The 23,656-nt window shown below is 44.9% G+C and overlaps 1 protein-coding gene across 2 annotated transcripts in view; it reads left to right on the plus strand.

Moving 5' to 3' along the window:
• The window catches only part of abat (4-aminobutyrate aminotransferase), a 244,185-nt gene that overhangs the window by 190,155 nt on the left and 30,374 nt on the right, over window positions 1–23,656 (plus strand). For both annotated transcript variants that reach the window (XM_072481278.1, XM_072481277.1), the window contains exons 7-11: window positions 1,808–1,888; window positions 2,928–3,020; window positions 11,727–11,789; window positions 12,842–12,905; window positions 17,590–17,738. In XM_072481278.1, coding sequence (XP_072337379.1) covers window positions 1,808–1,888; window positions 2,928–3,020; window positions 11,727–11,789; window positions 12,842–12,905; window positions 17,590–17,738 — 450 coding nt within the window. The remainder of the gene's footprint in view (window positions 1–1,807; window positions 1,889–2,927; window positions 3,021–11,726; window positions 11,790–12,841; window positions 12,906–17,589; window positions 17,739–23,656) is intronic.

The raw sequence follows: 23,656 nt of genomic DNA on the forward strand, positions 1-23,656 counted from the left end.
CCGGTCTCCATTCCAGATAAATGGGGAGGGTTAGTGGCACGAAAGCCATGTGGCTCTAAAACCATTGGCCAAATCCAAATCATGGTTGGTATGAATGGTGAAGGGTGGTCAACCAGCATTATGGTGACCCCATGTAACATAGGGAAAAGCTGAAAGAGAGAGAAATCCCAATTGGTGTACATACAGAGAGAGAACAAACTAAACGGACAGGATTTTCTGGTCCTGCCAAAGTCGACCTCCTGCTAAGGATTTCCTGGCGGTGGGGTGGGTGAGCCATGCGAAACACTGTAGAGTTCAGCCAATGGCTAGTTGCATCCGCCATGGGAAAACCCACTGTGGTGTGGCTGGAAAACCCAAGAGTAATAACTTTCATCCCTTCAAATAACCTTGCCTGTCCACTGAAAGAAAGTTCTAACAGCAAACGCAATTTGTGTGTAATAGATATTCGGATGTTCCAATTTAAATTACTTAGTCACAATAACCAAATAATTGCCGAAACGTGGTAGCCAACTTTGCCACTAAATCCATAGCCATTCTCCAATGATCAATGCCACAGGAGATCATCAAACTACAGCATATTAAGCTGAAGCAAACGTCAATATGGTATTGAAATGTATTTGATCTTTGGATCACAGAATCATACAGCACAGGAGGAGGCCATTCAGTCCATTGTGCTTGTGTCCTGTGTCAACACTTTGAAAGAGCTCTACGTATTGTCTCACAACCTTGCTCCTTCTCCATAGCCCTGGGATTTTTCTCTCTTTAAATATTTATCCAAATACCTGTAGATCACGATTGAATCTGCTTCCACCACTCTTTATGTGGAACATTCCAGACCATAGAAACTCATGGCCCTTCTGGTTCTTTTGCCAATTAACCTCAAAGCTGTGGCTTTGGTTATCCACCCTCCTGCCAGTGAAAAGTTTCACCCTCTTCAAAGTCCTCAAATTTTGACCATTTTATGTCAAACATTCTTGTAGCCTTCCATATCCCATGAAGAACAATCCCAACTCCTCAAGTCTTCCCACGAAGCTCATCCCTGGCACTATCCTGCCACGATCTCCTCTGCACCCTCTTCAAGGTCTGATATCCTAAAGTGTGATGCCCAGAATTACACAGTAATCCAGCTGAGGTCTAAAAAGTATTTTATGAAAGTTTAGCATAACCTCCTTTCTCCTTCTACTTTATACATCTACTCATAAAACCCAAAATTGCAAATGTTTTTTTGGCAGCCACACCATCTTGCCCTGCCATCCACAAATCATAGAATCATAGAATTTACAGTGCAGAAGGAGGCCATTTGGCCCATCTGGTCTGCACCAGCCCTTACAAAGAGCACCCTACTCAAGCCCACGTCTCCACCCTATCCCCGTAACACAGTAACCCCCACTTAACCTTTTTGGACACTAAGGGCAATTTAGTATGGCCAATCCACCTAACCTGCACATCTTTGGACTGTGGGAGGAAACCGGAGCACCCGGAGGAAACCCACGCAGACACATGGAGAACGTGCAGACTCCGCACAGTCAGTGACGCAAGCCAGGAATCGAACCTGGGATCCTGGAGCTGTGAAGCAACTGTGCTAACCACTATGTTACCGTGCTGCCCTAAAGACGTGTATACAGCCCTAGGTCTATGTTCCCATGCCCCCTTTAAAATTGTATCATTTAGTTCAGGCCGACTCTCCTCATTCTTACCATTTCCGCTCATGCAAGATAATATTGTTTATTTATCTGCATACAGGCTTATTTTTACTGTGCTATTTTTGAAAGAGACAATGACTATTTCATGTTATGTTCTATCACAGAGCACTTTTATAAACAGACCAGCTCTGGGATGCCTGCCTCCTGAGAATTATGTTCAGAAACTGTCTGAGACACTACTTTCAGTAAGTTCAACTGTGTGGTGGGAGGGGCGCGGAGGGGTTGGGGGTTAACAGCATTTCAAGCTATATGAAGCACAGTTCAGTTGCATAGAGTCGAGCAGTTCTGTTCACCTCTCAGTGAATACCGTCTCACACCAAAGTCAAAAAGGCTAAATAAATTATTACCCCTTAGAACAAAGAACAAAGAAAAGTACAGCACAGGAACGGGCCCTTCGGCCCCCCAAGCCTGTGCCAACCATTCTGCCGGTCTAACCTAAAACTTTCTACACTTCAGAGGTTCGTATCCCTCTATTTCCATCCTATTCATGTATTTGTCAAGATGACCCTTAAACATACCTGCTTCCACCACCTCCTCCGGCAATGGGTTCAAGGCACCCACTATCCTCTGTCTAAAAAACTTCCCTCGCACATCTCCTCTAAACTTTTCCCCTCACACCTTAAGCCTATGTCCCCTAGTAATAGACTCTTACACCCTGGGAAAAATCTTCTGACTATCCACTCAGTCCATGCACTTCATAATTTTGTAGACTTCTATCAGGTCGCCCCTCAACCTTCATCATTCTAATGAGAACAAACCAAGTTTATCTAACCTCTGCTCATAGCTAATACCTTAGTTAAATGAACAAAGTTATGTTGAATTCCAGTAACATAATTATCTCAAGATAACAGTTCATTCAGTTATCTGGTACCACACTGCACATCAACTGTACACACCAAGGATTTAGTTGCAGCGACTTTTACTTCATTCGGAAAAAAAAATTAATTAGAGCCATCAAGGCCATGGATTTCACTGCAATTAAAAAAATAACAAACACAACCCTCCACATGAACCGGCACCTACACTAGAGAAAAAGAAACACCAGTGTTAAATGAGCCAAAGCAAATTCTTTGATGGCCCCGTGTGACAAAGTTGAAAGCTATTACTAAGATGACTGTCTTTAAATGGGTTTAGATCACAGACCTATTTGTATTACCTATTTTTGTCCTTGCATTGACATAATGAATGCATTGTCTTTGAGATTCGAATGTTTTTCCTCATCAGATTGCTCCAAAAGGTTTGAAGCAAGTACAAACTATGTCATGTGGCTCCTGTTCCAATGAGAATGCTTTCAAAGCAGCTTGCATCTGGTATCGAGTAAGTGAAAAAATTGGCACCATCCTTTGAAATGTGTCCACTTAAATGTAGTCTGTGAATACATCTGTGACTGTGTCATACAAGAATATTAAAGGGAACGTTTACACAATCTCAGTTAAGGGATATATCTGTTTTTAAACTAGCTGAGTGTTTTGTTAGAATATTTCAGTTATCAGTAGCTTAGTTAGTGAAATAAATTCATTCGAGTTTTTCTGGTTTGGTAATTGGTAAAGTGCGTTTGCATGAGCAGTGAGGGAGATGAAAAACCTCTCTGTTAGCTTTAAGAATCCTAAACAAAATGAGTTTGAATCATTTTTAATAAAGATTTTAATTGAGATTTTAAAAAGTTTACAAAAAGACCATACATTAACATATCATAGCAGGAATAGCCCCCTCCCCCATCTCATCCCCCTCAACTGTTTAAGTGTTTCATTGGCGTCATATTCTATATTACAGATTTTCAGTGTTTAGTTATTTACATGTGTTGGCCCAAACAAAAAGAAAAGATGGGAGAGGGAGGCATTACATGTGGGGTACCTCACCTCCGTCCCATCCCCCACTTTGGGTGTACGATGCAGGGTTAGTTTGGCCTGTGCTTGCCCCCGCTCTGACCTGGGTCCTTTCGACCCTGCCATCGGGTCCTTCATTTGTGGTCTTGCTCTCAGCCCCCATTATCTGCCCCAGCTGTTTCCATACCTGCACCCCCCCCCCCCTCACCCCTCCCCTTCTTCCCTCTCCTTATTCTTTGGTGCTTTAGTTGCCTTCTATGGGGCTCCTCCCTCTCGCTCTATTGGCTGTTGGCTACAAACAGGTCCTGGAACAAGTTGGTGACTGGCATACATGCCTTGCGAAAGCCTCTTCCGATCACTGGATGGTGAATTAAATTTTCTCCAGGTGGAGAGTGAGGCACGATCAATTTGGCTGGAGACGAAGTTGAATTCAAACTGAGGCTTTATTAGTATCTAAAGTGTGGCCTCCTACAGCAGCTGACGAAATGGCTGCAAGCTGAAGGCTTATTTATAACCAGGCTCCTGGGCGGAGCTAGCATGCAGGGGCCCAGGTGAACCTGTAGTGCAGGTTCTACCATACAACCCTTAATATAGGAACTTGGTGGTTTACCACATTCACCCCCTGTTAAAATTGAGTCCGGCGGGGGTGGTGGATAACTATATACAATTCGCAATCTTTAATATTTACAGAACAGAGAAAAAAAAATGTGTCTGGTCATCTGGTGGGCCGGTCAGAGGTTCAGCCGGTCCGGAGCCTTGATCGTCCTCTGGGATCGACAAAGTGGAGCCGGCGATGTTGGTGCTGACGTGGTCGAAGTTGACTCCGGGAGCGTGCCGAAATCCTCTTCATCAACAAGTGTGGGCAGGAGGAGGATGGACAGTCCTGGGGGGGGTGATGGGGGCGGCGGGGGAGGGGAGGGTGGCGCCGGGGGTGGAACATGTTGGTGCCAGGTCCCTGAGGGAGATGGTATCCTGGTGGCCGTCGGGGAACGCCACGTAGGCATACTGTGGGTTTGCGTGGAGCAGGTGCATCCTTTCCACCAACGGGTCCGCCTTGTTTACGCGCCTTAGCACGGTTCCCGGAGCTGTGATCCAAGTTGGGAGTGATACTCCGGATGTGCACTTCCTGGGGAAGGCAAAAAGACGTTCATGCGGTGTACTGTTAGTAGCAGTGCAAAGTAATGAGCTAATGGAATGTAGTGCAGGGAGGACCATTTGCCAGCGGGAGGCCGGGAGATTTCTGGACCGTAGGGCCAGCTGGACGGCCCTCCATACCGTCCCATTCTCCCTTTCTACCTGTCCGTTTCCCCGGGGGCTGTAGCTCGGCGTTCTGCTGGAGGCGATACCTCTGCTGAGCAGGAACTGGCATAGCTCATCACTCATGAATGAGGATCCCCTGTCACTGTGGATGTAGGCGGGGAAGCCGAACAGAGTGAAGATAGAATTAAGGGCTTTAATGACAGTGGCATACGTCATGTCGGGGCATGGGATGGCGAAGGGAAAACGGGAGTATTCATTGATCACACTGAGGAAATACGTTTGTCGGTCGGAGGAGGGGAGGGGACCTTTGAAATCCACGCTGAGGCATTCAAAGGGGCGGGAGGCCTTCACCAGGTGCGCGCGGTCCGACCGGTAGAAGTGCGGTTTGTACTCCGCACAGACCTGGCACTCTTTGGTGATCGTCCTCACTTCCTCGACGGAGTAGGGCAAATTTTGTGCCTTAATGAAGTGGTACAACCGAGTGACCCCTGGGTGACAAAGGCTGTCGTGCCGGGTCCGGAGTCGGTCTACCTGTGCGCTGGCACATGTACCTCGGGATAGGGCGTCTGGGGGCTCGTTGAGTTTGCCAGGGCGATACTTAATCTCGTAGTTATAGGTGAAGAGCTCGATTCTCCACCGCAAGATTTTGTCATTTTTGATCTTGCCCCGCTGTGTGTTGAATATGAAGGCTGCCGACCGTTGGTCAGTGAGGAGAGTGAATCTCCTGCCGGCCAGGTAATGCCTCCAATGTCGCACAGCCTCAACGATAGCCTGGGTCTCCTTTTCGACGGATGAGTGCCGAATTTCGGAGGCATGGAGGGTGCGGAAAAAGAATGCCACGGGCCTGCCTGCCTGGTTGAGGATGGCGGCAATGGCGACGTCCGATGCGTCATTTTCTACTTGGAAAGGAAGTGTTTTGTCTACAGCATGCATTCCAGCTTTGGCAATATCAGCTCTGATCCGGGCGAAAGCCTGTTGGGCCTCTGCCGTCAGGGGGAAATGAGTGGACTGTATGAGTGGGCGGGCCTTGTCCGCATAGTTTGGGACCCACTGAGCGTAATACGAGAAGAACCCCAGGAAGCGTTTGAAGGCCTTGGGGCAGTGGGGGAGGGGAAGCTCCATGAGGGGGCGCATGCGGTCAGGATCGGGCCCCAGAACTCCGTACTGGACCACGTAACCGAGGATGGCTAAGCGGTTTGTACGGAACACACACTTCTCCTTGTTATACGTGAGGTTGAGGAGAGTGGCGGTTCGGAGAAATTTAGCGAGGTTGGCGTCGTGGTCCTGTTGATCATGGCCGCAGATGGTCACATTGTCTAGGTACGGAAACGTGGCCCGCAAGCCGTACCGGTCGACCATTCGGTCCATCTCCCTTTGGAAGACCGAAACCCCAATGGTGACGCCAAAGGGGACCCTAAGGAAGTGATATAGTCGGCCATTTGCCTCGAAGGCGGTGTATGGACGGTCCGATTTATGGATGGGGAGCTAGTGGTAAGCGGATTTCAGGTCCACCGTCGAGAAGACCCAGTACTGTGCAATCTGGTTAGCCATATCAGATATGCGTGGGAGGGGGTACGTGTCGAGGTGCGTGTATCTGTTGATGGTCTGGCTGTAGTCCACGACCATTCGATTTTTCTCCCCAGACTTAACCACTACCACTTGAGCTCTCCAGGGGCTGTTGCTGACCTCGATGACTCCCTCCTGAAGCAACCGCTGGACCTCGGACCTGATGAAGGCCTTATCCTAGGTGCTGTGCCGTCTGCTCCTGGTGGCGACGGGTTTGCAAACTGGAGTTAGATTGGCAAAGAGGGACGGAGGATCGACCTTTAGGGTCACGAGGCCGCACACATTGAGGGGTGGTAAGGGTCCGCCGAATTTAAGGGTCAGGCTCTGGAGGTTGCACTGAAAATCCAGGCCAAGGATAAGTCCAGCACAGAGGTTAGGGAGGATGTAGAGGCGAAAACCGTGGAACTCTACGCCTTGGACTGTGAGCGTGACCGTGCAGTACCCCCGGATCGCTACACGATGGGATCCAGAGGCCAGGGAGATACTTTGATTGCTAGGGTGTACCTGAAGGGAGCAGCGCCTTACCGTATTTGGATGTACAAAGCTCTCAGTGCTCCCGGAGTCCAGTAGGCAGGAGGTCACGTGGCCGTTGACTTTCACGCTGGTGGATGCGTTGGTCAGAGTGTGGGGTCTGGACTGGTCGATTACCATGGATGCGAGTCGTGGTTGATCATTGGGTAGTGAGGCGGCTGCTGCGTCGGGGTCCTGAAACGCCGTTGGTCTCCATGTGCTGCGGGGTGGACAAGATGGCGGCGCCCGGAGGGCCTAGGGGTTACAAAATGGTGGCGCCCATGGAACGCACGTTGCAGGGTGGAGCAAGATGGCGGCGCCCATGAAACACACGTGTTGTGCGGGGGAGAAGATGGCGGCGCCCATTGCTTGCACATGGCCAGGGGAGGATAGCGGCGCCCATTGTCCGTGATCGGCGGTGGTGGGGGCGACTGCTGCCGCTGAGCGGGCCTGGCACACCGCTGCATAGTGGCCCTTCTTCCCGCAGGCCTTACAAAGGGCAGCGCGGGCCGGGCAGCGTTGGTGGGGGTGTCTTTGTTGGCCGCAAAAATAGCATCGGGGCCCCCCGGAGATCACTGGCTGGCGCGTAGCGCAGGCGTATTGGGTGAGTAGCGTCCCCGCTGTGGCGGCTGCCTGTGGGGCCCATGAAGCGTAGGAGTGGGTCGCGCGGTTGGGGGCGTAGGACTGTACAGTACGCAGGGTGACCGTCATGGAAAGCACTAGTATTTTAGTCTCTGCGAGGTTGCGCGTGGCCCCTTCTAGGAGCCGCTGCCTGATAACATCGGACCCAATCCCAGTTACAAACGCATCCCTCATAAGGAGATCTGAGTGCTCCTTAGCTGTAACGTCCTGGCAGTCACAGTCCCGAACTAGTGGGATCAGGGCCCTCCAGAAGTCCTCGATTGACTCACCAGGTAGTTGAGTACGCGTTGCGAGCGCGTGTCTGGCGAAGAGCGTGTTCATCTTCTGCTCATAACTCTCTTTGAGTCGAGTCATAGCGTCAGCGTAATTGGGTGCACCTGGATCAGCGGGAAGACTTTGGAGCTGAGTCTGGTGTACAAGATTTGAATCTTCTGAGCCTCTGGAACAGGGGTCGGCGCCGTGTTGATATACGCTCAAAACAGGTTAGCCAGTGCTGAAAGTCCTTTCTGGCGTCGCTTGCGTGTGGATCCAGCTGCAGTCGATCTGATTTAATCTGGAGGTCCATCTTCTGAATCAGATACTAATAAATTGAGGCACGATCAATTTGGCTGGAGACAAAGTTGAATTCAAACTGAGGCTTTATTAGTATCTGAAGTGTGGCCTCCTACAGCAGCTGACAAAATGACTGCGAGCAGAAGGCCACGCATATTTATAACCCGGCTCCTGGGCGGAGCTAGCATGCAGGGGCCCAGGTGAACCTGTAGTGCAGGTTCTGCCGTACAACCCTTAATATAGGAACACAGTGGTTTACCACAGAGAGGTTCCGATAGTTTGGCCAGCCAGACAGCAGCTTTGGGTGGCGCTGCCGATCGCCAGTCTAGCAGGATTCTTACGCGGACGATTAGGGAGGCAAAGGGAAAGGCTTCAGTCCCCCCTCCCCATGAATTGTTCTGGCTGGTCTGATACCCCGAAGACTGTCACTTTCAGGCATGGTTCCACCTTCACCCCCACAACCTTGGACATTGCTTCAAAGAAGCTGACCAGAACCCAACAAGTCAGAATATGCAGGTGTGGTTGGCCGGGTCTTCCAGGCACCGTTCACATTTGTCCTCCACCTCCAAGAGGAACCTGCTCATTCGGGTTCTAGTTAGGTGTGCTCTGTGCACCATTTTCAGTTATCTTGCTGATGAGGAGGCGATAACCCAGCACAGAGTGGGCAATACCACCATTTCATTCAAAAACTGTAAGCATCACATGTGAGGGAAATGTAAATAACATCATCACTGCTCCCATTTTGTTAGACTTTGGTAACGATTCTGCTATTTCTATTTGTACTTCCTTTCAGCCCATCTTTTGTTGCTTTATTTGTTCTATTACCAACTTGTTTTGTGTTGCATCATTTCCCCAGCCTTGCTCCCTATCATAGGCCTTCCCTTTGGCTTTCTAGCTGCCACCCCACCTCAATTTTTTTTAAACAACTGCAACCCTCCTCAAGAACCTTCATTAGAGAATAAAGAATGTGTGTTACATGAGCCCAAGCAAAGCTTTGATGATGCTATGTGATCTTGTGACCAAGTTGAAAGCTATGAGACCCTTTCCCTGTCTCGTATTTGCTGAAAATGTGTTACATCCCTGACGATCCACGGTGAAAACTTATTGACCTGAAACATTAACTCTGTTTCTCTCTCTATAGATGCTGCCTGACCTGCTGAGTATTTCCAACATTTTCTGTTATTGTTTCAAATTTCCATCAATCGCAGATTTTTGATTTTTGGCTTTTTGTCCTAGAGAAATGGAAACACGTAATGAGAGTATTAGATCTTTTCATAAGTTGGAAGCACATTGAAGGAACATTATTCTGTACCTGGCCATGCTTTACCTGTCCTAGGAATGCTGGATGCTGAATCTGTCAAAATAAATGAGGTGTGCCATTCCTCAGCATCCCCTTCAGCTTAAACATGCACCAAAAAAAATCAAATTCAAGTTTCAGGATACAAACAAACAAAGAACAAAGAAATGTACAGCACAGGAACAGGCCCTTCGGCCCTCCAAGCCCGTGCCGACCATACTGCCCGACTAAACTACAATCTTCTACACTTCCTGGGTCCGTATCCTTCTATTCCCATCCTATTCATATATTTGTCAAGATGCCCCTTAAATGTCCCTATCGTCCCTGCCTCCACTACCTCCTCCGGTAGTGAGTTCCAGGCACCCACTACCCTCTGCGTAAAAAACTTGCCTCGTACATCTACTCTAAACTTTGCCCCTCTCACCTTAAACCTATGCCCCCTAGTAATTGACCCCTCTACCCTGGGGAAAAGCCTCTGACTATCCACTCTGTCTATGCCCCTCATAATTTTGTATACCTCTATCAGGTCGCCCCTCAACCTCCTTCGTTCCAGTGAGAACAAACCGAGTTTATTCAATCGCTCCTCATAGCTTATGCCCTCCATACCAGGCAACATTCTGGTAAATCTCTTCTGCACCCTCTCTAAAGCCTCCACATCCTTCTGGTAGTGTGGCGACCAGAATTGAACACTATACTCCAAGTGTGGCCTAACTAAGGTTCTATACAGCTGCAACATGACTTGCCAATTCTTATACTCAATGCCCCGGCCAATGAAGGCAAGCATGCCGTATGCCTTCTTGACTACCTTCTCCACCTGTGTAGCCCCTTTCAGTGATCTGTGGACCTGTACTCCTAGATCTCTTTGACTTTCAATACTCTTGAGGGTTCTACCATTCACTGTATATTCCCTACCTGCATTAGCCCTTCCAAAATGCATTACCTCACATTTGTCCAGGTTAAACTCCATCTGCCATCTCTCCGCCCAAGTCTCCAGACAATCTAAATCCTGCTGTATCCTCAGACAGTCCTCATCGCTATCCGCAATTCCACCAACCTTTGTGTCGTCTGCAAACTTACTAATCAGACCAGTTACATTTTCCTCCAAATCATTTATATATACTACAAAGAGCAAAGGTCCCAGCACTGATCCCTGTGGAACACCACTGGTCACAGCCCTCCAATTAGAAAAGCATCCCTCCATTGCTACCCTCTGCCTTCTATGGCCTAGCCAGTTCTGTATCCACCTTGCCAGTTCACCCCTGATCCCGTGTGACTTCACCTTTTGTACTAGTCTACCATGAGGGACTTTGTCAAAGGCCTTACTGAAGTCCATATAGACAACATCTACTGCCCTACCTGCATCAATCATCTTAGTGACCTCTTCGAAAAACTCTATCAAGTTAGTGAGACACGACCTCCCCTTCACAAAACCGTGCTGCCTCTCACTAATACGTCCATTTGCTTCCAAATGGGAGTAGATCCTGTCTCGAAGAATTCTCTCCAGTAATTTCCCTACCACTGAAGTAAGGCTCACCGGCCTGTTGTCAAGTTGTCAAGTACCTTAAGTTGTCAAGTCCTGATCAATAATAGACACCACAAAGATCACATCATTAAATGAATTCATGATTTGCAGATTTGTGGGGAGGAAAGAAAACACAACACTAATTGAACATTGAATAATAAAAACTTTACTGTACTTTAGAATAAATGCTCTGTCTATTTATTTTCGGAACAAAAGAAATACAGACACATTTCTCACCTTTCTCATACTCATCTGCAATGGTTTGAAAATCCTAATCCACAACTTTAATTACTGGCTGATGGATATTTACTTAATGAGTAAGAAAGTTCCATGCAAATAACAATTAAGAACCTACATCATGGGATTGTGCTGAGCTGTCAGCCCATTTAAGGTCAGAAATTGCAGTTGACACAGCCAAAAGCAAGACATTTAAGTTTTAACTCAAAGACTACTGCCTCTAGAGGAAGCTGGCCAGAATTAACTTTCCCCAGTGGCAGCGCACCCCCCCCCCCCTCCCAATCCCCCCCAATGGGTTTCCCGGTGGTGTGGAGTGACTTCAATGGGAAATCCCATCGACAAAGGGCAGGAAGACAGAGTCCCGCCACCAGCGAACGGCACGCCACCGAGAAGCACGTGGCTGGGAGAATCCCGCCTGCTATCTCTTCAGGTGGTTCCCGACAATTCTGAAGGCAGCTATATCATATCATTAAACTGCTGGTAGCAATAATATTGTACGGAAATGCACCACTAGATGTCTTTTATACTGGGTATCTGCTCTCACTGGTGACAAACCGGCCAATACTGGATATAAACAAATTGTCACGTGTAACTGTTCTCTTTTTCTGTAGAACAAGGAAAGAGGGCATGCTATACACACAAAGGAAGAACTGGAATCTTGTATGATCAACCAGGTACGTGCCGAAATTCTGAAGCCTGTTCAAATTTTCAAATTTGATATTCCTCTTATGCCAGCTCCTTGGGAAATTATAACCAGCAGGTGAATAAATTTGTTTTTAATTTCTTTTATTTTTGTTCCCATCCTCACTTCGAAAATTAAGTGATTAATTCCACTGCCTTACTGAACTAGCAGTTATGTTGCTTAACCTGATTAGAACTTTGCTGTGTTTTGTTCCATTTTTGTGAACAAACGGACATCTGAACAATCAAGAAAAATGGTATACGCTCAATACAACTGCTTCCATCATTTTTACATGTTTTCACATGTATGCTTAGAAATAATCCCTTCTTTAATATATTTTATACTGTGAGACTTCTACCATCACTCTGGTGTATATTTAGTCTTTTGACAACTCCATTGCTCTCCTGGCCACTCTCCTATTTTCAACGCTCTGTAAATCCAGTTCCTGTCTATCAATAATGCAATCGAGAGGCCTAGCACTCTTCTTCGAGGAAGCATTGCTCAGAGCGATCACTTCCTGTATACAACAGGACTAAATCTGGCCAACTCAGAAGCTATGATCAGAAGATTACCACAGACGTTCTGGTGTATCTCAGAGTCACAGAAGTTTGTGAAGAGGTTCCATTACTTTTTGTGAATTGCAAATGCTACCGGATGTAGAGGACCGGAAGAAGATTAGACGGAGAAGTGATTCACAAACTTTGACCGATTGCATGTTGCCTTCAGATGAATCTGTTCATCTGGTAACTGAAAACATAGAAAAATCACTGGAGTACATGAAGGGATCTGGTTCTCCCTCCCTCTCTTTTTGGCATGCGTTAAGTTCCCCTTCACTGCCATTTGACATATTGGAAATGTCTCCATAATTCTGCAAATCTCAAAAGTAGATAAATTGATAGATTCATGTGGTGCAAGGTTTGCAATTAATATAGGAAGAAATTTATGGTAAGAATCCAAAAACCAGGCCATTTAAAAAAACAGGATTCAATGAAACAGTGTCACCTGGTGGCTATAGAGTTCTAATCTTGCTGCTTCTTTCTTCAGGCGCCTGGTAGCCCAGACATAACAATCCTATCCTTCATGGGTGCTTTTCATGGAAGAACTTTTGGTAAGAAAAATGCTATTAATTTTTAAATTAATGTATTACTTAAACAAAGAAAATAGATTGAATGATCATATATCACTATAGAGTATACAATATTTTAAAAGGGAGTTTTCTCCCTGATTCCAGTTTTGCTGTTGCATCAAGGAGCCCTAGAAAACTGGAGTCAAAACTGGTAATTAGGGGTCAAATTCTCCACTGGTTGGAGTCATAACTAGCACAAAGGAAGATGGTTGTGTTCTTCTGAATCATCTCAGTTTCCGGGCATCACTGCAGAAGTTCTTTAGGGTAGTGTCCTAGAACCATCCATCTTCAGCTGCTTCATCGATGACCTTCCTTCCATTATAAGGTCAGAAGTGGGGATGTTCGCTGATGATTGCGCAGTGTTCAGCACCAATTCACAACTTCTCGGATATTAATGCAGTCCAAATGCAGCAAGACCTGGACAATGTCCAGGTTTGGAATGACAAGTGGCAAGTAACATTCGCACCACACAAGTGACAGGCAATGATCATCTCCAAGAGAGAATCTAACCATTGCCCTTGACATTCAGTGGTATTACTGTCGCTGAATCCCCCACTATTAACACCCTGCGGAAACTGAACTGGACTAGCCATATAAATACTGGAGTTACCAGAGCAGGTCAGAGGCTAGGAATCCTGCGATGGGTAACTCACCTACTGACTCCCTAAAGCTTGGGCACCATCTGTAAGGCACAGGTCAGAGGTGTGATGGAATACTCTCCACTTCCTTGGATGAGTGCAGCTCCAAAAACACTTCAGAAGCTCGATACCATCCAAGACAAAGCAGCCCCGCTTGATTGGCATCCCATCGACAAACATTCACTCCTTCCACACCAGCAAACAATAGCAGCAGTGTGTACCATCTGCAAGATGCGCTGCAGCAACTCACAAAAGCATCTTAGACGGCACCTTCCAAACTCACAACTGCTACCATCTAAAAGGACATGGGCAGCAAATACAGAGAACACCACCAACTTGAATTTCCCCTCCAAATCACTCACCATTCTGACTTGGAAATATATCTCCGTTTCTTCACTGTTGCTGGGTCAAAATTTCAGAACATCCTCCCTAACAGCACTGCGGGTGTACCTACACCACTTGGACTGCAGCGGTTCAAGAGGGCCACTCACCATCACTGTTTCAAGGGCAATCAGAGATGGGCAACAATTGCTGGCTTAGCCAGCAACTTTCATATCTCGCAAATGAAAAAAAATAATTTTCCATTTCCCCAAAATAAAATTTGTCATGGTCTAAATTAGGTTTATAATGCATATACGTAAATGCACAAAGCAAGGGAAGTAAGATTGGTGAACGGCAGGGACATAGCTAGGTGGGAATATGATGCTGTGGTGATATCAGATACCTGGCTCAAAATTGGTCGGACTAGAGGTGGGGGGAGTGAGGGTAGGGACAGCTGAAGGATGGAGTGGTGTCCACCAAATCGAGAAAAAAAGCATAGACAGTCACAGAAAGGGAGAATGCCAAGGCAGACTGGTTGGCAGGCCCACCTCCGTTCTCTGAAACTTTTTTGCAGTTGTTTTAGAAGGTGTTAGGCCCACTAATCTTCAACCTTCACACCCCTCCCCCCCTCAACACTCACCCCATGGTCCCTCATACCTCTATACCAACTCATACCTCCCAACTTCCCCCAAACCACCTTATACCTCTATGTCAACTCCATAGCCATTCATACAGTATCCATCATGGGAAGATCTCAAGAGTCCTGTGGAGATGAAAAAACAAACCTCTGATGATCACAAAAGCTCTCACTTCTACATGCTGATTGTGAAAAAAGATCTCATTCATAACCCTATTCAAAGCTATTAAATCTCAAATGGTTAATCTCTGATAAAATCAAAAAAAATCTTTTCACTGGTCACATCAAAGACAGGTAATCCTTAAATAGCCTCTTTAAGCTATCAATAAACTGTGAACGCAGAACCCTTGCTGCAACAATTGAAGCTTTTGAAACTCGACGAAGCATTCATAATGAAAGCCCTTGGGAAAATGTCTACCCTGCATCTGTCAGTCAAAGCAGTCCAGCAGAGGTTTATTTTATAAACTCACTGACATCTGCAGCCTGTTTTTTTCAAAGTTCAAAGAGCAGGCAATTTAAAAAACATCAGATCATGACAAATATACAGACCTTATCCGCCCTTCAAGAGCATTTATGTCTACTCCGTCGATTCATAACTCCAACACTGCAGCCAAAAAGGGATTTGTTTCAATGTTAACTAATTTTAAATATACCAACAGATTTTTAATTTGCACCTCGTTTTGGGCTGGATCTGAGGGCGGGACTTTTGAATCCAGGTCCCCCTGCCTTCTGCAAAGGTCTGGGAAGTTTTTGCAACTCGGCAAAAATCCGGCCCATGGTGTTCAGGACAGATAGGAAAAGAGAAGGGTGGCAATATTGATTAAGGAGAATAATTCAGTGTTGGAGAGAGGGATTGGCCTTGAGGGGCAAAGGACATCAGATTACTGTTTAGAGTTAGAAAAGAGTTGAGGTACCATTACATTGTGTGTATTTTATAGGCTTTTAATTTATGGAAAAGATATAGAGAGTATTTGCAGGGAAATTACAGAGATGCAATAACCATAGAGTAATGGTAGGGGAGACTTTTATCCCAATATTAACTGCATAGTAATAGCGTCAAGGGTAGAGAAGGAGGAGAATTTCTAAAATGTGTTCAGGAAATTTTTCGAGGTCAGTATGTTTCCAGCGCAATGAGGACAAATTTGGTGGGTAAAGAAGATCAAGTGTCAGCAGAGGAGCTACTAGGGGCCAGAAATCATAGTGTCCTTAGGTTTAGGTTAACAATGGAAAGGAAGAAGGAGCAATCTAGAGTGAAGATACTTTAATGGGGGAGGGCCACTTTCAGTGGAGTGAGAAGAGTTCTGGCCCAGTTAAATTGGAATTCAAGATTGGTAGCAAAACTGTTGCAGAGCAATGGGCTGTATTTAACGAGGAGATGGTTCAAGTACTGTCAAGGTACATTACAACAAGGGGAAAAGTAGGATAACCAAAGTAAAAGCACCCTGAATGATGAAAGAATGTTAAAGTAAGATGTAGGGGAAAAAAAGGTGAAGTTGACAGATATCAGGTTGATAATGCAAGTGACAATCAGGCTGAATATAGGAAGTTCAGAGGGGAAGTGAAAAAGGAGGCAAGAGAGGCAAAGAGAGGATATGAGAAGGAACTGGCAACTATCATCAAAGGGAATTCAAAAGCCTTCATTGGGCATATACATAGTAAAAGGGTAGTAAGAGGATGGGTAGGGACCTACCAAGGGGATTTACACATCAAGGCAGAGAGCATGGTTAAAGTACCAAATTAATACTTTGTATCTGTCCTTACCGAGGAAGACGGTGCGGCCAAAGGCATAGTGAGAGAAGGGGGCTAACAATTGATAAAAAGTAGATATTAGAAAGTGTGGCTATATTTCAGTTATTTAAATAGATGGGAGAAGCTGGAGTTGATCATCCTGGAGAAGGCAAAATTGGGAATAGGTACTCAGTCATTTGGGGCCTAGACATAATAGATAGGAGGAAATTGTTCCCATTGGCAAAAGTGCTGAGAACATCAATTGAAGGCAAATGACAAAAGAACCAATGATTTATTTCAACGTAGCAAGTAGTTAGGATCTGAGGTAGATTCAATATGGTTTTCAAAAGAGAATTGTTAAGTATCTGAAGAGAAAGAAAATACATGGATACAGAAAAGGCAAAGGAGTAGGACTGCTCTTGCAAAGAGCCAGCACAGGCATGATGTGCTAAGTGTCCCCCTTCTGTGCTGTACCATTCTATAATCCTATGGTGTGATGAACAGCGTATTTTTGTTTCGATCACCGTATTCAGTTTTACTCCAGTCTGTCACTCCTTAAGCATAGTTTTGTAAAAGCAGGTATTTCTCACTGCTTGCCACTGACCATTTCTGCTACGTATACAAGAAGCTTTGCTTATTTTCTACCTTTCTCCCAGCAAAATGCTTTAAGGGAATATTAACAAATTGTGATGAATCATTAGATTTGATGTAGGTATATGGTGTAATTTGCACATCATAGCAGTCTGCATGCAGACTATTTTCATATTCATCCCTTGATAGCTAAATCATTTCAAAGCAAATTACGTTCATTCCTCAAGTGGCTGAAGAACACAACTTTCAAAATTTGGTTTGAATAATAATTATATTGTGTTAACAAAGCATAAAACTGTATATTCAACAAAGCTAAAAAATTATATTACATGCTTTGCACTGCACATTAAGATATTTCCTAGGAAACGTACGCAGGAAGATTTTACGTAAATAATTCTGATAAATGTGTAATTTGTAACAAACTCAGGAAGACTTTATATAAATAATTCTGATAAATGTGTAATTTGTAAAAAACTGGATTTGAGTATGTCTAAAGTTTTGTATGTTCGTCCCCTAAGTAACCTATGGGCTAGTCTAAGCACTGAACACTATACTAACTTAAAAAGGACTGATTTTCAAAATCTTCATGTTGAGCACAAGGGTACAAATTAAACATCTGTAATGTACATTGTTTCTGATTTGCAGTATTTGTGCAATTATCTAGTTTGGTTTAAATTAATTTACTTAACTAATAACATCTCAATGTGCTATATCTCAGAATTAATTTTCCTTTTCCTTCATATGTCTGCAGGCTGCTTGACAGCAACCCATTCTAAGGCTGTTCACAAATTGGACATCCCAGCCTTTGATTGGCCCACAGCTCCATTTCCAACACTGAAATATCCTCTGGAAGAGTTTGTGAGGGAGAATGCACAGGAAGAAGAAAGGTGCTTGGAGGAGGTAGCTTTCAGTTTTCAAACTATTTGACATTTGTCAGAAAAATACAGGACTGCTTTCCTTTTAGTTACTTTCCTTTCCCTGTTTCAACCTCAGTTGATGTTATAACTGGATGGGAAAATTCCAGAATGGAACTCGGCTTACAACTTTTACTTTTTCTCTATAAAACCTGGAGGAACAGAATCACAGAACTGCTAAATAGTTTCAACAACAAGAAAAAAAATTATTAAGCATGAAGTGTTGGATTATTAAACAATACTACTTTACTTCCCCTCTTAGGTAAACAAACACTCACAGATTTAAAGATTAACATGGATTACATAGTGTATCTTAAGCTATAATGGTCTCATTAACACCAAAAGTCCTTTTTAAGCACACAAGATGATTATGGTCAAATGCACACTCCGCTCTGAGCCAAAGTTAATGTCCGTGGCCCCCTCCCCACGTATATCAATAGTCCTTTCAACTTGTGTTCCGCAGGCTGTAATAAAATCTCACAAGCCTGAAAATCACTTCAGATATCTTACTGGCATCTCAGCCTTCTTCTCGCTCAGTCTGCCTTTATTGAACAGTGCTCTCTGTTCTAGTATTTTTAACCTCAGGCTTCTTGGAAACTTAGTTTCGTACTCCATGGTGTGACTTTCCTTCCAGCAAAGGATGTTCTCTCTCTAGCCTTCTGAACCAATTGCTTCTACAGAGCTGCCATCTCTCTCACTACCTACGATCAACTGTCCACAAATTGGCTAAACTAAAATTTAAAAGTTTCGCTATCTAACAAAACTCCTGTTGCTAAGCAACCACTGCTGGTTTATTTCTTCATGCCGTAGCCCTCTCTAAGCACCATAGAAGCACAGTTGGAACTTAGTTAACACTGGCACATTCAGTATTATCCAGCATGAATCTAACTATAGGTTTTACCCATCCAGACACAGAAACATTAAGTTAAACACACTTAGAAATTGGGCGGGATTCTCTGGCCTCCCAGCCAGGTATTTCCCGGTGGCAGGAAGCAGCGCACTATTCGCTGGTGGTGAGATTTTCTGCTCCTGCCACTGTCAAAGGGATTTCTAATTGAAGCCACCCCACATCGCCCGGAAACCTGCAGGCAGGGGTGTGCTGCCGGCGGCATCAGAGAAACCCGCTGCCAGCAAACAGCAGGAGAATTCCGGCCAAGGTGTAGTTTTAATGTTTACCAATGCAAATCTCTCATTCCCTTAAAACTGTCTTTGTTTTCCCAATAGCCCTGAGTTTAATTTTTCATATTTATTCTATTTTTGCTCATTTAAATTTATTTGAATTTTCTGTGATCTGCTCTGAACTAATACAACGGTCTAAAGAAAATCTCTATTGTTCATGATTGAACTGTGCTGGGCCACTAAACGTGAAGAGTTCACTCAACATTTTGGTTTGGTCCTGATCCACATTCTGCTGGTTTCACCAGTTGAGTCTTCTCAAGGTGGATAGGCGTGAAATCATAGGAATTCAAACTGGAACTTTTGAAGTGTGGGACAGAGTTTTTCGGCTGTTGCCACCGGCAGGATCTTCTGGTCCGGCAGTCAGTGATCTGTGGCGGCAGAGGGCATGTTGAAATGAAATGAAAATCGCTTATTGTCACAAGTAGGCCTCAAATGAAGTTACTGTGAAAAGCCCCGAGTCGCCACATTCCGGCACCTGTTCGGGGAGGCTGGTAAGGGAATTGACCCGTGGTGCTGGCCTGCCTTTGTCTGCTTTCAAAGCCAGTGATTTAGTCCTGTGCTAAACCAGCCCCTAGGCGAGCCAATGGGAGCAGTGGCAAGCCCAGACGATCCTACCACTGGCTGATGCCGGGTCACTTCTGCCGTCGCAAATCATGCCATGGAGGGGATGGAAAATGCTGCCCATTATTTATTTGCATCTCTGAATATCTGGTTTAGAGAACCCCAAAGTGTATCATGGAGTTCACCTGACCCGCAACTTTTAATAGATTGTGGTATGGGGAGCACACGGCCCACTCTACAGGTGCGGTACAGCAGAAATGGAAAAGTATATTTTTAAAGCAAAACAATGTTTATTCTATGAACTCAAGTTAACCTTTTTAAAACACACAGTGAACATCTTAGCAACCATCAATTCAAATACAACCCCCAAAGACTACAACACTAAGTAATCCTTTAAGCTTTCCTTTTAACATCCATGCGACTTAAAACAAAACCTTTAACAGAAGCACATCAGGTTAAAGTCACTACTGAAAACATTTATAATTCTGAATTCACCAAATGATCAAGAGAATGTCTTTTCATGGCAGAGAGATCAACAGTACACCTGCTTTGTCTGGCTTCAGCTCCAACACTGAAAACAAAACTAAAACACACCCAGCAGCAAACAGTCTAAAACGAAAGTAAAAAGCTGACAGACAGCCCAGCTCCACCCACACTCTGACGTCACTGCAGTAATATGAACAGCCAAACGTTTCTTAAAGTGACATTCTCATGACAAGAGAAGTAAGGAGGTTCCTTTGTGGGCAGAGGGAAATGGATTTTATTGAGTAAGAGGAGAAGAAAAAACAATAATAATTTTCAGGGAAAGAGTTAGAAGGTTGAGAAATTTGAGAATGGTTGGCACCAGAGAAGTTAAAAAATAAAATTGGGTGTTGTGCCCAATATGGGCATCTGAAGTTGTAGGCCCAAGAATATTGGCTCCTATTGAATTACACACCTTATTCAGCCCATAAGACCATAAGAAATAGAAACAGGAATAGGCCATTCGGCCTCTCAAGCCTGCTCCACCATTCAATTACATCACGGCTGATCCGACATTCCTCATGTCCACTTTCAGAGTACAGGAGGGAGGTAGAGAACCTAGTGGAGTGGTGTAACAACAACAATCTCTGCCTCAACGTCAGCAAAACTAAAGAGCTGGTCACTGACCTCAGGAAACAAAGTGTCGTACATACCCCTGTCTGCATCAATGGTGCTGAGGCGGAGATAGTTGACAGCTTCAAATTCCTAGGTGTGCACATCACCAACAATCTTTCCTGGTCCACCCATGTCAACGCTACGACCAAAAAGACACAACAGTGCCTATACTTCCTCAGGAAACTAAGGAAATTCAGCATTTCCACATTGACACAAACCAATTTTTACAGATCCACCATAGAAAGCATGCTATCTGGCTGCATCACAGCCTGGTATGGCAACTGCTCTGCCCAAGACCGTAAGAAACTACAGAGAGTCATGAACGTAGCCCAGTCAATCACCCAAAACCTCCTCTCATCCATGGACTCTGGCTACACCTCCCGCGTGTTTCTCGGTGGTGAGAGACGGTTCACTAGTGGCGGGATTTTCTGTTCCTGAGGCTGTCAATTGGATTTCCCATTGAAGCCACCCCATGCCACCGGGAAAACAATGGGTGGCGGTGTGTATAATCAAAGACCCTCTCCCACCCAGGTTATTCACTCTTCCAACTTCTTCCATCAGGCAGGAAATACAAAGGTCTTGAGAACACGTACTAACAGCTTCTTACCCGCTGTTACCAGACTCCTGAATGACCCTCGTGTGAACATAAGAACATAAGAATTAGGAGCAGGAGTAGGCCATCTGGCCCCTCGAGCCTGCTCCGCCATTCAATGAGATCATGGCTGATCTTTTGTGGACTCAGCTCCACTTTCCGGCCCGAACACCATAGCCTTTAATCCCTTTATTCTTCAAAAAACTATCTATCTTTATCTTAAAAACATTTAATGAAGGAGCCTCTACAGCTTCACTGGGCAAGTATTTCCATAGATTCACAACCCTTTGGGTGAAAAAGCTCCTCCTAAACTCATCCTAAATCTACTTCCCCTTATTTTGAGGCTATGCCCCCTAGTTCTGCTTTCACCTGGAAACAACCTGCCCGCATCTATCCTATCTATTCTCTTCATAATTTTATATGTTTCTATAAGATCCCCCCCTCATCCTTCTAAATTCCAAAGAGTACAGTCCCAGTCTACTCAACCTCTCCTCGTAATCCAACCCCTTCAGCTCTGGGATTAACCTAGTGAATCTCCTCTGCACACCCTCCAGTGCCAGTACGTCCTTTCTCAAGTAAGGAGACCAAAACTGAACACAATACTCCAGGTGTGGCCTCACTAACACCTTATACAATTGCAGCATAACCTCCCTAATCTTAAACTCCATCCCTCTAGCAATGAAGGACAAAATTCCATTCACCTTCTTAATCACCTGTTGCACCTGTAAACCAACTTTTTGTGACTCATGTCAATTGGATTTTCCCTCTTTCTACCGTCCTTCCTTTTTGTTGGTATAAACCTTTGCTGAGCACTGTGAAAAATCGCTTGGAAGGTTCTCCACTGTTCCTCAACTGTTTCACCATAAAGTCTTTGCTCCCAGTCTACCTTAGCTAGTTCTTCTCTCATCCCATTGTAATCTCCTTTGTTTAAGCACAAAACACTCGTGTTTGATTTTACCTTCTCACCCTCCATCTGTATTTTAAATTCCACCATATTGTGATCGCTCCTTCCGAGAGGATCCCTAACTATGAGATCCTGAATCAATCCTGTCTCATTACACAGGACCAGATCTAGGACCGCTTGTTCCCTCGTAGGTTCCATTACCTACTGTTCTAGGAAACTATCGCGGATACATTCTATAAACTCCTCCTCAAGGCTGCCTTGACCGACCTGGTTAAACCAATCGACATGTAGATTAAAATCCCCCATGATAAATGCTGTACCATTTCTACATGCATCAGTTATTTCTTTGTTTATTGCCTACCCCACCATAATGTTGCTATTTGGTGGCCTATAGACTACTCCTATCAGTGATTTTTTTCACCTTACTATTCCTGATTTCCACCCAAATGGATTCAACCTTATCCTCCATAGCACCGATGTCATCCCTTACTGTTGCCCGGATGTCATCCTTAAATAACAGAGCTACACCACCTCCCTTACCATCCACTCTGTCCTTCCGAATAGTTTGATACCCTCGGATATTTCACTCCCAGTCGTGACCATCCTTTAACCATGTTTCAGTAATGGCCACTAAATCATAATCATTCACGATGATTTGCGCCATCAACTCATTTACCTTATTCCGAATACTACGAGCATTCAGGTAAAGTACACTTATGTTGGCTTTTTTACCTCTGTTCTGAATCTTAACACCTCGATCAGTAACCTCTCCTAAGTTATATTTCCTCTTAACTTTTCTCCTAATTTTCCTTGTTGTTGAACCCATATCTTCATGTAACAACCTGCCACGTCGCTTACCATTAATGTTTTTACTTCCCGTTTTATTCCTTTTAGTATTCCTGGTCCTATTCACTGAGCTCCCCTCAGTCACTGTACCTTGTACTGGCGCCCTTTTTGATTTTTGACTATGGCTTCTCTGCCTTACACTTTCCCCCTTACTGCCTTTTGTTTCTGTCCCTGTTTTACTACCTGTCCCTGTTTTACTACCTTCCAACTTCCTGCATTGGTTCCCATCCCCCTGCCACATTAGTTTAATTGTGGATTGAACTGATCTCTTCACACATCTTCTCCACTGAGTAGCACTACACTCCGTATTCTCACCCAATGCCTGTACCTATGTATTTACATTGTGTCTTTATGTATGTCCTATGTTTTTCATGTATGGAACGATCTGTTTGGACAGTATGCAGAACAATACATTTCACTGTACTCCGGTACACGTGACAATAAATCAAAATCTAAAATATAAATATAAATCCTGCCCTTTCCCCATAATCCTTGATTCCCTTACTGATCAAGAACTTGTCTATCTCAACCTTAAATATTCACATGGAATCTGCCCACACAGCTCTCTGCAGGACGGCGTTCCAAAAACTTACAACCCCCTGAGAGAAGAAATACCTTCTCATCTCAGTCTTAAATTGGCACCCCTTTACTCTGAGACTATGCTCTCTGGTCCTAGACTCTCGCA

Source organism: Scyliorhinus torazame, chromosome 17 (genome assembly GCF_047496885.1).
Source record: "Scyliorhinus torazame isolate Kashiwa2021f chromosome 17, sScyTor2.1, whole genome shotgun sequence".
Lineage (NCBI taxonomy): Eukaryota > Metazoa > Chordata > Chondrichthyes > Carcharhiniformes > Scyliorhinidae > Scyliorhinus > Scyliorhinus torazame.